This window comes from Lithobates pipiens, unplaced genomic scaffold (genome assembly GCF_037356315.1).
Source record: "Lithobates pipiens isolate NorthernLeopardFrog02 unplaced genomic scaffold, aLitPip1_a1.2 Scaffold_25, whole genome shotgun sequence".
Lineage (NCBI taxonomy): Eukaryota > Metazoa > Chordata > Amphibia > Anura > Ranidae > Lithobates > Lithobates pipiens.
This window is the reverse complement of record NW_027507787.1, coordinates 65,755,522-65,772,231: the sequence shown is the minus strand read 5'-3', so window position 1 is coordinate 65,772,231 and position 16,710 is coordinate 65,755,522. Positions and strand designations below refer to the sequence as shown.

Genomic DNA, 16,710 nt, shown 5'->3' with positions numbered 1-16,710 from the left:
TGCATTTAGGACAGGGAAGAGGGAAGGAAATCAACAGAAATAAGGTGGAAAAAACCCAAGTATAAGCAAAATCAATGTCTCAGGCTAGGTTCACTTCTATATTATAATTTTAAACCAAAAATGTCCATCTGTGTCATCTTTTAATATGGCAGCACTCCACAGACCTCAGCAGTGAATGACACCTTGAAAGCCATTTGTCACCATAAAATTGCTTATATACATTACACCTTCCAAAGCAACAGAAGTTAGGGGAACTATTTCAAGGAAGACAGACCTGTTCAACATAAAGCAGAGTTCCACCCATTTAAAAGTCAGCAGCTACAAAAAGGGTAGCTGCTGACTTAACACTCACTTGTCCCAGGGTCTGGCAATGTGGGCGTACAAGGCCCTGCTCCTCTCTACTGCATTCTGTGGGCGCCCAGCTGTGGCTTTACAGCCAGTTGCGCACTGCGCAAGCATGAGCCGCGCATGTGTGAGCCTCAATGCATGTGAATGGCTGGGCAATCTTCTGGGACCTGTGATGTGTCCCAGAAGATTGCAGGGAGGGGGCAAAGGTGAACTTCCAGCACCAGGGGAGAAGTGGGTGCCTTTAAAAACAGGGTACCTGCTTCCCCCAAAAAGTCATGCCAAATGTGGCGTTTCAGGGGGCCACCTGCACTTAAAGCGGAAGTTGCATTTTTGGGTGGAACTCCGCTTTATTGTGGGGATTTTCACATCTTTTCTCCAGAGCAAAGTGAAAGTAAATCTCCAAAAATGTGAGCCAATCAGCAATCACGAAGGAAACTATAAATTTTTTTTTCTAATACAATTGTAACTTTAAAGACATCCACTTACATTACAATTTCCTGCCGTTTCCAAGTCTTTGCACCAGTAGCTTGGGCCCCACATACATTTCTCGGTTCCCAAAAGATGTTTCTGGACACCTGGGCACACATTTAGGTCCTGTGTTGGAATAAAAGTATCATAAGTTACACTTGCACAGAGGACTTTAAAATTAAAACCGCCATATTTTAACAGCCTGTATATTACACATGCCTACATGAGGTTTACCTGCATCAATTGACCACTACAGACCAGATGGCATTTTCCCCCAAAGTAATCTACATCCCACAGGTTGCTTAAAAGCAGCATTCAACTTTCATAAAAAAATAAAATTGCCCTTTGCAGCTTTGTCAATGTACTGGCAAGTACATTATGTCAGACTTTGATGCTTCAGCATTGGACGGGACTGCTTGGGCAGCTGAGCTCTCTGCTGTCACGGGTGTAGCCATCTTCAGAGGTCTTCATTCTCAGTTTCGAATCTTCAGCCGCTTGACTGGTCAGGGCATGAAGCAATTACAGTTGCACCTGTACACAAGAGTCACAGCACAAGACGTGCATGCGCTCAAAAGAAATTAAAGTTTAAAATCTGAACATTTCGCCTTACCACACAAACTGTGCCTGGATCCATTTTTTGAAGCAGCAATTCCAATATCATAGGCCCATACAAGGTTATCACAGTGTGGCACTGCAAATAGAAGACATGAACAGTTTCAGCAATAAAAGCTTTGATCGGATTTCTATAAATTCCTCTTTAAAACTTTTCACTTAGTACCACCATAATTAAGGAACCATTTCTGCTCCAAATGTTTTACTGTTTGCATATGGTATGTAGCTACTGCTAAATTATAGAATCCCTCGCCTCCAAGTAGTCCTGCACAACCACCTGCAGCTATGACACACGACTATTAGAGATTAGCCTCATTTGTAAAACTTATATTGACATAGGAACCTGTGAGGATAGAAATATGGATGCGACGCTGCTGTAATACGGATCTCCATGTGGACTAAATATTTTTTAAAAAAAAGATCAAGATTAAAGTCAGGGATGCAGTTTTCATTAATTTTTCAGTCCCCAAACAACATGCAAAAGAGGCGTAAAAAAGGGAAGGGTCTCTTCCAAAAGGCAGTGATGTAGAAGTTTTTATTTATATTCACTGGCAGTCAATGAATGCAGCTTCCTATATTGTAGCTTTCCTAGGCAGTGCGCATAAGGACACTGCAGCAGAATCTGCATTGGCCTAGCTTTTCAAATACTCTTTAGTGGTAGTGAAGCTTTATTATAATCTTACCTGTAGGTAAAATGAGCATTTCCTAAACGTGCACCATTTAGGGCATTATCTAGCAAGCAGCCGAGAGATCACTGGCACATGCGCTCTGAATGGCATACCTGTACTCTTCCTTCAGGCCAAGACTCAAGTACAGTTCTTAGGTGGAGGTGGGATAAGCTTCCATGAATAAATTAGTTCAAGGATCACCTAAACACAGACAGGGTAGAAGCTGACCAGACATACGAAGGAGTTCCAGAGAATGGGAGATGCTCTGGAGAAGTCCTGGAGGCCAGTAGGAGGTCCTAACAAGAGCATGTTTTGTATGTTAGGATTTAGAATTTACACACATTGGGCTACTGGAAGCCAGTGAAGGAATTGGCAGAGAGTTAGTCACTGCTACTACAAAACAAGCTTCTGCAGTTAAACACACCCCCCCCCCCCCCCCCCCCATCATTCAATTCAGCAAGGTCATTTTACAAATGTTAGTCTTTTACAACACATACAGCTGTGGCCAAAATTTGAGTGACAAATACATTTTCAAAGTCTGCTGCATTTCCAGTGATAACCATTAACCCTGTACTACTTTGGTCTGACTTTCATGCGAGTTGATGGCCATATATCTTAAGTTTACATGGCATATCCCAAAATCACCTCAATTGTGGCTGAAATTGCATGACTTTGAAGTTGCAGTAGTGTGAAAGGGGCCTTAAGGTTTAAGATTTTTGTCAAATGTTATTATGGTATGCAATGCTTGTAATTATACTGCATTGTAAGCGTCAAAGGCTTTGACAGTTTAAGGGAAAAAGTCAGCAGCTACAAATACTGCAGCTGCCGACTTAATTGGACACTGAACTGTCCCAAGGTCCAGCAATGTGGGGGAACGAAGGTGTTTACATGTTTAAAACAGATTCTCTTTTTTGCTAGAAAATTACTTAGAAAAAAGTTTGGGAGTTCTAACACCCTAGAGTATAAAATGGTGGCTATTGCAATACTTATTTTCACACCGTATTTGCGCAGCGGTCTTACAAGCGCACTTTTGGAAACAAAAAAACGCAGCAGTAAATTTAGTCAAATTTTTTGTTACATTGTTAAAGATAATGTTCCGCAGAGTAAACTGGTGCCCAACATGGCTCACTTCAAAATTGTGCCCGCTCATGGAATGGTGTCAAACTTTTACCCTCAAATGTCCATAGGCAACGTTTAAAAAAATTCTACAGGTTGCATGTTTTGCGTTACAGAGGAGGTCTAGGGTCTAGAATTATTGCCCTCTACCAATCGCGGCGATACCTCGTGTGGTTTGAGCACCGTTTTCATATGCGGGCACTACTCACATATGCATTCGTTTTAGTGCACTTTAAAAAATAGATTTTACTTAACCCATTTTTTTAAACTGTAAAAAAATTATTTATTCCTATTACAAGGAATGTAAATATCCTTGTAATATAAAAAAGCATGGCAGGTTCTCATAAATATGAGATCTGGGGTCAAAAAGTCCTCAGATCTCATATTTGGACTAAAATGCAGGAAAAAATAAATAAAAGGTATGGGCAGAAGTGAGGTTTTGACATCGCTTCCGCCCTCCTAGGTATAGAGACGAGTGGGGGCCATCTTAGCCTCGCTAGTCTCCATAGCCAGGACATAACAGGTCCCGATCGCCGCCACCGCTACCGACGGCTCCAGTAAGCGGCAGAGGGCACAGGTGGCACCTCTCCCACGCCAATAACCGTGATTTCGCTGCAAATCCGCCACGGAGACCACCACCATTATCACAACCGCCTCCTGTAAAGATGGATATTTCGGCTGTGGCAGCAGCTGCCGTTACCAAGATATCCCTCTTCAAAGTGCCAATGTATATGTACAGGAGGCAGTCGGCAAATGGTTAAGGCATCTGCAATTCAATCTGGCATGCTGTCAACTTCTGGGCCACATCCAGACTAATGGCAGCCCATTCTTGCCTAGTCAATGCTTGGAGGTTGTCAACGTGTGGGGTTTCTTCACCCGCCTCTTGAGGATTGACCACAAGTTCTCAACGGAATTAGGGTGTGGGGAGTTTCCTGGTCATGAACCCCAAATTTTAATGTTTTGGTCCCCAAGCTAGTCATCACTTTTTCCTTATGGCAAGGTGCTCCTTCATGCTGGAAAAAGGCGTTTGTCAAACTGTTCTTGGATGGTTGGGAGAAGTTTCTCGGAGCATGTTTTTGTTTTTGTTATTCATGGCTGTGTTTAGGCAAAAATTGTGAGTGAGCCCACTCCCTTAGCTGAGAAGCAACCCCCACACATGCATCTTGAGACCATTCTTTACCTGTTGGCATGACACTGGACATAGCAATCATAACATTCTGGCGTATATGCAAATTGCTATCATAAAAACTGAGGCAGCAGACTGAAAAATGTAATTTTCTAAATGTTTGGCCACGGCTATACATACAGTGCTCATCTATAAAATATCATGCACAAAAAATGTATACCTGATCTTGCATGGCTGATGGAAGGAAATTGCAGATCTTCTGTAACCCATCCTCAATTTTCTCCTTAGTGGCATTTTGTCCCAGTATACTATCCAAATAGGTCATAATCATCTTGCAGACTTCACAGGTTTCAGAATTGAGTTTCACTGTTTAAAAGCACAACTACAGTGAGGAATTTTTACATTGTAAACCATAATAAAAGTGACATTAGGAGGGAGGTTTCACAAAGATCCTATCACTTTTACAAACTTGTGAATGTTTGTATAACGTTAAATGTATACAGGGCTCACCCGAAACTAACCAATAGACAGGAGTTATTTTCTGCTGGTATTACCAATTTGTTATTTTAAGATAGATATTAGTCTCTAAACCTCTGTAAAAGTCACAAATTGCTTTTTCACCAAGACTAGGGGGATTTCCTCACTTCCTGTCATATTAAAACGGCACGATCTGGAGACTTGTTTAAATTGGGCACAGATGTCAAACAGTTTCACACGCTATGGAGCATTTCCTACACTACTCAACACAAGTAGAAAAGACTGGATCAATTAAGGGGTTAACAGCTTGAAATTTAAATTGGGTGTGAAAGACAAGGTTAGCACTTTCTGCCAACAATGCTTCATCTGCCCTTGTTTACCCTACTAAATGCCAGTCCTACTTTTTGCAATATAGTTACAAAAAGGCTTGTAACATGACTTGTCAACATTTAAAAGGGTCATTGGGCATTTAAAAAAACTGCCTAAGCAGGTACCTGTAGGCAAAGCAAACTTCAGCTTTGGCCAAAGTTAAAAGCCCTGGCTATAGGTGTAAGGCATTCCAAGCTGTAAGCAGGGGGAGAACAAGCATGCGAGGGTTTGATTTAGGGGGGAGTGTCTTCATTCAAGCAACAAGGCAGGTCAGTTATCTCAGGGATTTTTCAGATTTGAAAGCTACAATATGTAAATTGGCCTACATCTGTAACGGAGGCCATTGTTTATGTTGCAGCAGTGATTTTATTTTTTGTCCAAAGTTAGTGGCAAATTCAAGCGATGTCAAATGTGAACCAAAAAAACCCACCTAGACATACAACACGAGTTGCTCATTTTGGCGACTAACTTCTCTAATCACCTCTCAATCTTCGTAGGCACCCAACAACCTCACCCTCGGATAATATGAAACTTGTCTCCAAGCATAAACTGTAAGTCATGTCCATGTGTCACTTCAAAGTCAAACCAAAATCCAGCCCAATATGGTAGGCAATCTTCAGTCCACAAAATATAAATTTAAATATACACACCAATTTAACCCTCTGACTGCTAGAGCTGTCCTACATGTCAGTGTTAAAAGCGTTTAGCCTCCGCTGCTTCTGTTTGGAGCCCAGGGCCACAACTGTCAGGATGCCAAGAAAAAAAAATTCCCCCATCAACCCGAAAGTGTTCTGCTCTGAGCACTTACAAGTTTACCTTTTGTGTTAAGGGATAAAAGTGAATTTCTGCAGTAGGAAAACCACACCAGTCATTCATTGATGGTGGGTGCAATGTTAAGTTCCTGCAGACTCAGTACAGCTGTCCTCCCATATAGGTGGATAGTGAATTGCAGGAAGAATCGATGCCCTTGCAGTTCAATGAGAACTACAAGTTGTTCGTTGTGGTGGCAGATGGTACTTTTAGTTCATTCACAGATCTGAACCAATGATGCGGCTGTGGGAACTCCACACAGCCTCCCTGGTCTCAACTAGAGCTCCGTAGGACTTTACCCTCTTCATGGCAGCCATTTTTTGTTATACTGCATGGTTACCTTAACTGGTAATTGTGTGGTTATGCAACACTGTACTGAAACAAAAATTTTATTTTTCACACAAATAAAGCTCTTTTGGTGATGTGATTTGTTGCAGCCTGGCAAGTGGTGTACATCCTAGAGAACACCTGCTGACTACTGATAGTTCTAGAGTGCCAGACCTATATGGATGTTTCCCTGTGTGTGGCCTTTTCCAGACTTAGTATCAATCCCTGTGTTTTGATCCAACATTGATGTCTGCCTACCACTGAACACTTTATATAGTGTCTTCACACCCTTCTGCCACACGCAGATGATTCTGATTGCTTTGGTGCCACTATGCCCGTCTCCCAGGCTGTGCCACTTGGTTTTATGAACAGGCATTTGCTCTAGCCTGCCATACTGGGTCCTGACAAAGCCGTGTAATTGGCAAAACGTTGATCTAACCCGGCATACCTGTTCACCGGAAGCATAGTTGTCCCTGATATCAAGCTACTCTGATATGAACTGTACCATTAGTCTTCCCATACTTCAAGGAGGTTTTTTGCAACATATTCATGTTGATGGCTGATACTCAGTCTTTACTCTTATTTTTTATCATTGGCTGGGACTTGCCCACAGGCTTCTGCCGTGTGCGCATCCTAAAACCAAACATAGGCATCGTAGTATACAGTGGCTGCAATACATTGCAGGTGGTTTAAATTTCAACAGCGGGTATGGGGAAAGGATTACTCGCCCGCTGACTCCATAGTGGCTTGGGGAAGCGGGGGGGGGGGGGGGGGGGTGCAGGGACTGGAGCACAGCAAAATGTTACAAAAGGTGAACACTATCTGATGCCAGCCAGCAGTGTTTGAGTAAATTGGGGACAGTGGCACAGTGCAAAAGCCATTAGGGATAGAACAGACACCTGATAACCACTTCTAGAGAACCTCTCACTGAATATAAATACTAGTTTGTCACTTTGACATAAGCCAAAAGGCCAGCCAAAAAAAATTGCACCCATTTTTACAGCAAAAAAAATTTGCAGATTTTAAGTGACAGTTTCAGCAGAGGTGACACCATGTTATATCCTAAAAATGGCTAACATTTCCAAAAAAACATCCCCCCCTCCCAGGACACATGAGCCAATATAAAAATGTCAACTCAATACATTAGGTATTGCACACAGAGCAAGGAACTACTCCTCAAACAGCTTTAAAGAATCAGCAATGTGCAATTTGGGGTTAATTTGCTTCACAGGTGCAAAAAAAGTAAATATAAAAAAGTAGCCCTTTTTCCAAAATTAAATGGACTTGGGCCTCATCTAAATGATGCATACAAAGCTAATAGAAATAACTGGAGACCAAAGCACCCTCCAGTATCCTACAATGATGGACTAGATCAGCCACAAAAAGGACATATTGAATAAAAACATTTCGAAAATTAAAAATTTTGAGTGAGATCCCAACAGGAGAATGGGTATAAAAACATAAGTTAGCTAAACATGGTCCATATAGTGGTAAATGGTGTTGCCTGTTTGTGCATCAAGACACAATATTTATTGTGGAAAATAGAAATTTTAAAAACTGGTGTGAATATTTCATGGGATGCAAAAACATGAAAGTGGTCTATTCAACGGGGCAGAAATGTTTTGGGGGGTTTTAGCAGTTTAAGCCCAAAATGCACATTTATGGGAAAAAAGCTTCTGCCAGTAAAATGGTTAGTTTTTTTACTTACCAATTTGTAGTTTTCTTGAACTGCAACATCCCATGGCCATGCAAATTAATCTGGGATCCCCTTCTGCTTCCATTATTGAAATGATCAAATCCGCATACATGTTAACAAAATCTTCACATTTTTTGGCATATTTGGAAGGCAAAAGATCACACACTTTATCCAGAGCTTCTTTAATGTGTTCCTATTGGGGGGAAAAAAAATACAAGACTGAGCAGATCTACACAAGACCTATGCTTTTACACACCCTTCTGTACCTGTATACATTTTATACACACCCGTGACCGATTATTGTCCAAAAACTTTTCCACATTCTGCACCACCAGTTGACATATTTCACAGAAAGGACCATTTTCTGAAGCTTCATGCTCTGCAACCTAAAAAGACAAATCATTTAGTGCCCCCACAAAAAAGAAAAAAACACCGCACAGGGACTATGGCCATGTTCATCATCCAATATTACAGTCTAATACCACTGCTGACATTCCTACAACAATCTGAGGTAGTTTCAACCTAGCAAAAGACAGGAAATGTTATACCAACTTCTTTCTCTAGCCAAAACTAGGCCTCAAGCCCACTGGAGCTCTTCTAAAATGTTTTCTCCTGCCAGGAGTAAAGCAGCTGCAAAAACATTTAAGCTGAGATTTTCAAGCAAATTTAAGCATGTCAAGCACTTGGGAATGGATTCATTTCATTAGCCAGAATTTATTCTGTCCATTGAGATGAAAAAACGCTCAGTCCTTAAAAGCCTAATGTTAATGTTTGTTTGCCCGCAATCACATGCTTTCAATGCTCAAAAGCTCTTCTCCTGAATGCACAAGTGATGGGTTTATTTTCTGCCTTTGAATTCCTGTTAACACCTATAGCAGGGATATGCAATTAGCAGACCTCCAGCTGTTGCAAAACTACACTCCAATCAAGCCTCTGCATGTCATACTTGTGGTTGTCAGTCCTGCTATGCCTGAGACTTTTAGTTCTGCAACAGCTGAAGGTCTGCTAATTGCATATCCCTGACCTATATAGTGTGCATGGACAAGGCAGAGGAAGGAAGAAAAAAAAAAAGCCCGTAGAATCAGTTTGAGCTGCATTTTGCACAAGGCAAAAAAATAATAAATAAAAGTAATTTGGACACACTGCCATTACCAAAACAAACGCCTAATACATTAGTAAAATCTGCTTTCTTACATATGCAGTTGATTTTGCAAAGTTTTTTGTACAGCCAAAAGATGTTTTAGACAGCAGCAAAAAGTTAGAAAGTCTTATTTTATTGCAATTTGGGATGATTCCCCTTTGTCCTGGTGACTGCTGTCGCCCTTTTACATCTACAAGACTAGACGTGTAGGGATATATCCAAAAGGTATGCAGAACTGACAGGTGTTTTAACACTTACTCTATCCAAAACTACAAATATTTTGGCTATACAGTAATATGACTGAATAGGTTATTTAATCATCTGATACAGTACACAAAACTAACTGTTGCTTACTTTTATTGCTGGCTGCAGTTTCATTGCTGGAACAATTACTTTGGCGGGGATCAGATCCCGATGAGGGGAAGCCTTTGTGCACAGACCAGCACCACTACAGATTTCGTTCGCTGTCTGAAAAAAAAAAAAAGCACAGTCCATGCAAAAAAATATAAAAATTATATAAATGGTTTTATTTTAGAAAGCAATCATGAAACTGGATATATATTCAAACAGGGGCATATTAATACAGCTGTCAGCAGGTGTTAAGTTAAAGCAGCAGCCCTGTTCAACCCCCGATTCTTCATTGTAGCACCATTTAAAAACCACCCAGCTGTAAGGGGTTCTGCCCACACAGCCGTGTCATTTATTCACAGCCATCTGAATGAACTACAATTGCCGTTTTCCACCACAGCAGACTGCTTGTAGTTCTCGAACTGTGACGGCACCTGTAAGCATTCTTAGTTCATCCATTCTTCCTGCCAGTAGAGGCAGACAGCTGTGCTGAGAGTTTGCGACCATGCATAGGAACTGCTGCTCTATGATAGATAGAGCTCTGTATCCCTTTAATTAAAATCACTGGTGTTAGGCAAAACCTATTAAATTAAGGCAATACAAACCGCTGTAGTCAAACATAAAATGGTGAAAGGAAACACCAGCAGCAACCATTTGTTAGTCAGTTATCCTTTAAGGTCATTGACGGATGTGGAGGTAGGACTACAGACTTTACTGGCAGCATACTCGTTTAGCAGAGTGGGAGAGAAGTATTTAATTCTTTGCAGCTACATATTCCATCCTGTAATTTTTGCATCGGTCACTAAAAGCACAGAGGCTGAAACACCCATCTAAGATGGTCACTGCTGAATGTTCTGACAGCAGCTATGCGACATTCTCATTTAGGAGCTATGAAGCTAGCCACACGAAAAAAGGATTTCCCCATCCATGCTAAACATGAATGGAGGAATATCCATTGACTGGTTAAGTACTCAACCAGCAGCCCACAGATGTTTGGAAATCTACATTTGTAGAGGGCTCTTGCAGGTTCACTCATGACTCAAATTTTGGCTAATTCAGCAGGAATCGGCTGACATCTGAGCCATGTATGGCCAGTTTAAGACCCACCATGGAAAGGGCTCTATGATACATGCAGCAAATTCTGGCCCATAAAGATGGCTGCAGGAAGGATGGACAACTAGAAGGCCCGATTTTGCCAAGCTCTGAAACAGTTATTCCTATGCAAAGACGTACCCACTGACATCTCATTGACTGGTTTAGATTATATTTTAACATCAAAGTCTGGAAGGCAGTAAAGCAATAAAATTGAATGTGTACAACTACTGCAGTGAGTCTGGCTTAGTAATTTTCACACTGATTAAACACTTAACACTAAAGGCTAGGTTCACACCTGTGCGGCCCGTGGTTAGCGTAGGTATGAGAGCCCATTTATTTGAATGGGCTGCCGCACCCTGCAGGAAAGAAGTCCTTGTACCATTTTAGAAATGAGTCTGCACAGGAACTGGGGTTCACAGCAAGGGTGCCATTAGGTTTAATGGTGACGCATTTGCGTGGGTGGTTGCAGCTGCCAGTATGTGTGGGTCCCGCATCGGTACCACCTGCACAGATGTGAACCAAGCCCAAGGGTTAAACATCATGTAAACAGGTTATCAATGGCAAACTAACAAATTGGCAAATACAGATTAGCACTAAAGAAAGAATTTGTATCTTTATCTCAGCTCACGAGTGGGGGCCAGAGAATGTATATCTAGCTCTATTCTAACATACATTTGCAAAATTACTTTAATGGACAACTGCTTTGCCATATTTAAAATGTAAATGTAATTTAGTGCAAGAGGCTGGAGGAATTTCTATCTGGTATAAGTAATTCTTAGGATATGCAAGGATCTAGATGCTTGCCTTGCTTGGTCATTGTAGCCTTGAGATTTGCAATGCAGAAGTCATGAGTCCTACACAGGCTGAGAATACTAGTTCTTGGCTGCACAGTTCCAAGTCAGATGTTAGTAGATTAAGCAAAATTATTTGCACAGCAAATGAAAGAAAAAAAAAGTCACACCACATACCTGATGCTGAACAGAGACAAAAAGTTGTAGCACCAAAGAGAAAGAGGTGGATTTCAGAAAGTAAGGAATTACCATTGATCATTTTACAAAATCTAGTCAAAAATGCAAAGTGCCTCACGATCACTAGCTTTGTCTGCCAAAAGGATAAATCAGAATGATTGTTGGTTCTGCTGTGTTTTGGGGCTGTAAGCATTAGTCAGTGCCAGCCTATTGAGGGTGCTTTATTTGGCGACAGATAATTGAAATGCAGTGAATTTTGGCCACATTTTGCAAATGTGTCCAACGTGAATTTGGAGCGCGATTTTGCAATTCACACACTTCAGATTAATGCCCCTGCCCAAACTCTAAATTCATATTTGAAGGACAACATCAATGTATATAAAATCTGTCTGGCTGACCAAGTCCATTGTTAAAGAAGTTGGTTACTACACAATGGAGCTGAGAAATGCTGCATTTATGCCTAGGGCATACACTGAATGCAGGTTTGAAATCCATATGAGTTCAGCTGAACGCACATGATTTCAAACTGGCATTTCAGTCGTACTTCGGGGGCGATTTGAGAGAAATCTGTGCGGGTTCATGCACAGATGTTCGAGCTGCACGATTAATCATTAAGAATCAAAATCTTGATCTTTCCTTTCCCAATCTTCAAAACAGCATGTCACGATCTTTCTAAGTGCAGAGTTCTCACAGCTGAAAAAAAAAAAAATAGAAATCCAGGCAGCCTGCTGCGAATAAGTAGAAACGGTGTCTTTTCCTTTTATCAAAGGAAAGAACTCCGGCGTGTAGACGAGGGGAGTTTAACCATTTAAAGACCAAACCTTTTGACATTTGTTGCTTACAAGTAAAAATCATTTTCTGCTAGATTACTTGGCGCACCCAAACATGATGGTTTTAGCAGAGAACCTGGAGAATAAAAATGTTGGCTGTTTTTTTTGCGCGGCGGTTTTTTAAATGCAATTTAAAAAAAATACTTTAATAAAAAAATAAAAAAACAAAAAAAATAAAATGTAAAGTTAGCCTATTTTGTAACGTGAAAGATGTTACACCGCAAGAATCTTGAGAGAACCGCGATCTCTATTCTAAGAAAAAAAAAAAAAAAAAAAAAAAAAAATTGCGATTCTCATTTTAGCCAGAATCATGCAGCTTTAACAGATATCTATTGAAATCGCCCCAAAGTTGTGAAAAGTAGTGCAGGAACTTTTGGGAATTGATGCAGAGCTGCAAAGTTGGTGTTGCACAGATTTGGACAGTGCCCTTTTGCTGGCAATAGGCTCCAATTTGACATGTCAAATCAGTCCAATGTGAATGGGGGCTAAGTGGAACTTCTCTCCTCACATTTTTAATCCTCATGCCACTAGCATTAGTAAAGACACTTTACGGTTTATATTTTTATTTCTTCAGTTATCTGGTTTCCATGCCTAGGCAAATCTACATCCCAGGAGTCAAGAAGGGAGGGGCTCTCAGCTAAGCACTCTCCTGCATGCCTTAGCTAAGGGCAGATGAATCTCAGGAAGTAAATTCTACATGAATCATTTGCCCTTACTGAAGATCTCCAAGGCCAGAAATACTAGGGGGTGTTTTTCAAAAGTGATTTCTAAACAAAATGAAGCATAGACATGTGAGGGAGTTTGCTTTAAATATTAAATAGAGCCTTTGGTTTGTGGTGTTCAAATGCAGCAAAGACCACTTTAAAGACCCAAAGTGCATATGAATCTCATACTAGGAGAAAAAAAAAGATAGTGGAAAGAAACCACCAAGCCAACCAAAAGTCTTAGTGCCAAGCTTTACTGTATAGCAAATTTTGCAACACATCGTGCCAGGTAATGTAAACCGTACTAATGCTCCAGAAGGTGAATGCATGGTGGCACGCTTTAGTGTATAGCCCATTTTAGAACGCATGGCATCAGTCTTTGCAATCTGCAATACTTACCTCACAATCCCATCAATGGTGAATAAGTGCACATTGTACTATAGACACTATAGCGCTGGCATTAAATTCAGGTTATGCAATTCAAATTTCCTTAACAGTGTTAAGGCTCGGCAGCTCCATCATGTGAGATCATAAGGGGCGCACACCGAGCACCTGCAAATGTTTCTCTAGTTTAGTACAACTGGGTAGAAATAAATATTGAATTATTTTGCATGTAACACTGTCAAGGACAACTGAAAAACCCAAGCTGCTATATAGTAACTTGTGACCGAAGGTCATTGGATGGCTAAAATTTGCCGTTAAACCCATTCTGACCATCTAATACACAGCACCATACCCTGCGTTGTGGGCAAGTTTTACAATGTTCTATTAAAGAAGTAGCAGCGGACACCTGTGCAGCCACTGGCTCCAACAGCCCTTATGTCAGAGAAATCGGGAAAATTGACATGCAACAAAGTAAAAATATGACCATACAAAAGTTGTGTATGTAGAGGGCAGATGACCGGACACATTCTCAGTCCAGGACATTGGCCCTTAAATCAGAACTACACCGATAATGTTCTTTAGCGACGAATATACATTCCACAATAATTATGCTACCAAAAAAAGCATGCTGTAAATTGCCTCCAGCATTGCTCCCGTTTCTTCCTGCTGAAGGCTGCCATGTTGCTGAAGCCCAGAGTCCCTAAGCCCATGAGTAAATCATAACAGGACTAAACTAGTACATTAAAGCCAAAACCAGTTCAGTTCCTGGAATGCCAGGATTGCCAACATTTGCTTGCATCCTCAGAGCATGGCAAGAGTATTACTGGATATTTTTAATAGTTCACATAGCTATACCTGCAAAATGGGCTAGCAGGACTTGGAGTTGTGCATGCAAGCTTAAAGTATCGGAGAGGCATGGCTCTTTTCAGCGTGTCATTCAGTTATACAGGCAGATCTGCCACTGATCATGATGCATGAGATTCAGCTGCAAGTATCCACAAGAATCTGCATGAGGGTGTTTTTCTCCTTTGTGAATGTGGCCCAATACTCCAGGATGCAGTTGATCCTGCAGGTCACTGCCAACAGCAATCACACAATTGGAACAGGATTTTTTTTTCACCAATATTTTTGGGGACAGGCAGTGACAGCTAGACAGAAAGCCAGGAGCAAAGTGTTTTTTGGTGGTCCTCAACTGGTCGCCAGAAGTGTATTGTGCTTGGAAATGTAAAAAAAGACTGCAATTGAGAAGTGGTTAAAGCGTGACTCTGGGAAAAAACACTTGTGGCGATGGACCTGCACTGCGGAGGTTAAATACTAGTTTATGCCTAGAAGTATAGTTTACCCAATCTACTTCTAGACCACTCCCTGCACTTTAGAGGATGAAGATCCTCCAATAGACATGATTACACTGAAGACAGTTCCACTTGGGAATGGAGGCTCAGGTACCCAAAGATGCCCTTACCACCCCCTAAGACTACGCAGGTAACCCTTGTGGCTTAGGAGTAGCCCGACTGCAAGGGAAGATTTTGTTTTTCCACAGTTCAGCTTTAATTAGTATGGATATGGACAAAAGCATACCAAGGTCTTTAGGAAAAAAAAAAAAAAAAAAAACCCCAAACACATTTTAGACTATCTGTAGTGAGAATTTAATGGCAATATGCACATTAACATACACGATTTGGCTTACCATTTGTATTGCCATTTGCAAAGCCAGTTCTGCATATTGATTAACGTAGGTCTTGCACTAGAAACAAAGCACATATATATTAGTACGGTTTCTACATAGTACATTTTGAAAGAAAACGTATTACCTGACTATTGCATTTTGGAAATGTAAACTATTGAGGCTCAGTTCACACTGGGAATGTGGCACGTGTGCCTGTGTGGTGCTTTTTAACAACTCATTCATTTTAATGGGCTGCAAAATGCACCGGACCTCACGAAGAGTAGTGGTTGCACTACATCAAACCACGTGGTACTGTGGTAACATGCAATTTGGGGTCCCCAACACACCATTTCCGATCTGTCTTTGGAGTGCCATAATATTTTAGCAACCGCATGAAGATCACAAAGTGCATTCACCTGCAGTGCGGGAAATGAGCCTCATCACATTCTGGTGTGAATGGGACCAAATGCAATTTATCTTAGATGAAGTATGTGGGGTGTATTACTCATTCCTAAACTAATCGCATCAGAATTTGTTGCCTTATTAGAAATATAAATATTTGATAAAGCTGTTCAACCAGTCTTGTGATAAAGTCAATCTCTCAGGTTGTAGTATAGGTGATCCTCATCTCACAGTTTAGCAAACGAGGTATAGGAATATCAGCATGACTCAATATTAGAGCAGCAGGGTGCTGATCAGGTCATCTTGTGCCCTGTTCAGTGGTCAATTGATGGCACAGTGCAAAGCAAGAAAATCTGGACTGAGTGTTTCCGCTCCCCTTTCCACAGATTACACCACATATGCCATTTGTACATAATACATTGAATTAAAAAAATAATTCTAAATGTATTCCCAAATTACATAGGAATATATCTGTAGTTTACAAGCTGTAAACTTGTTTGTTTAGTGCCATACATAGTAAGTGGCACCCTGGTATACCCAGTCCACAGATGAAAATAGGGAGAGAGGGAGAGCCATATACACAGAACTTTGAGTTTAAAAGTTGACGTATCACAAAAAAAAAAAAAAAAAAAACACATTTGACTAGTTGCCTTACGCACATTTTTAATTGTAGCAGTCCACTGGGTTTGAAAAGTTTTATGACCAAGAGTGGTACCTATCAGTCACAGAAAATGCAGCTCCCCATTCTAAGCATCACAGCAGAGGAACTCACATTATCCATTACATTTAACATCTCCTGAACTACTTTAGTTTGTGACACTATGGAATGCTAACAGTAGTTTAGATACAAAAGGTTTTTACCATTTCAGAAAGTCCACCACCAAGCTGGTCACATTCTTGCAGTAAATGGTCAATCAACATTTTGGAGAAAGAAGAGTTGCTTTTCAGTTGGTCTTGAATATCACCAATGAGCTGAAGACAGTCCTGGCAGACATCCTTGTTCTTGAAAGAAATGTAGTGATGTTATAATACAACATGCATTAAATTCCTGCATGCAGGGCTTTAGGTGTACTTTCAGAAAACACACTAAAGCACTCCATACAACAGCAGTCTAAGGCAAAGTGATTGTAACCCGCATGAAAGCCCATGGGTTCA

At 40.9% G+C, this 16,710-nt stretch overlaps 1 protein-coding gene across 1 annotated transcript in view; it reads right to left on the bottom strand.

Moving 5' to 3' along the window:
• The window catches only part of PSAP (prosaposin), a 42,451-nt gene that overhangs the window by 6,671 nt on the left and 19,070 nt on the right, over window positions 1–16,710 (bottom strand). Inside the window, exons 6-13 of the mRNA XM_077454571.1 lie at window positions 16,417–16,557; window positions 15,175–15,231; window positions 9,513–9,626; window positions 8,305–8,403; window positions 8,030–8,210; window positions 4,559–4,704; window positions 1,427–1,507; window positions 835–942 (exon numbers count right to left, since the gene is read on the bottom strand). Coding sequence (XP_077310697.1) covers window positions 835–942; window positions 1,427–1,507; window positions 4,559–4,704; window positions 8,030–8,210; window positions 8,305–8,403; window positions 9,513–9,626; window positions 15,175–15,231; window positions 16,417–16,557 — 927 coding nt within the window. The remainder of the gene's footprint in view (window positions 1–834; window positions 943–1,426; window positions 1,508–4,558; window positions 4,705–8,029; window positions 8,211–8,304; window positions 8,404–9,512; window positions 9,627–15,174; window positions 15,232–16,416; window positions 16,558–16,710) is intronic.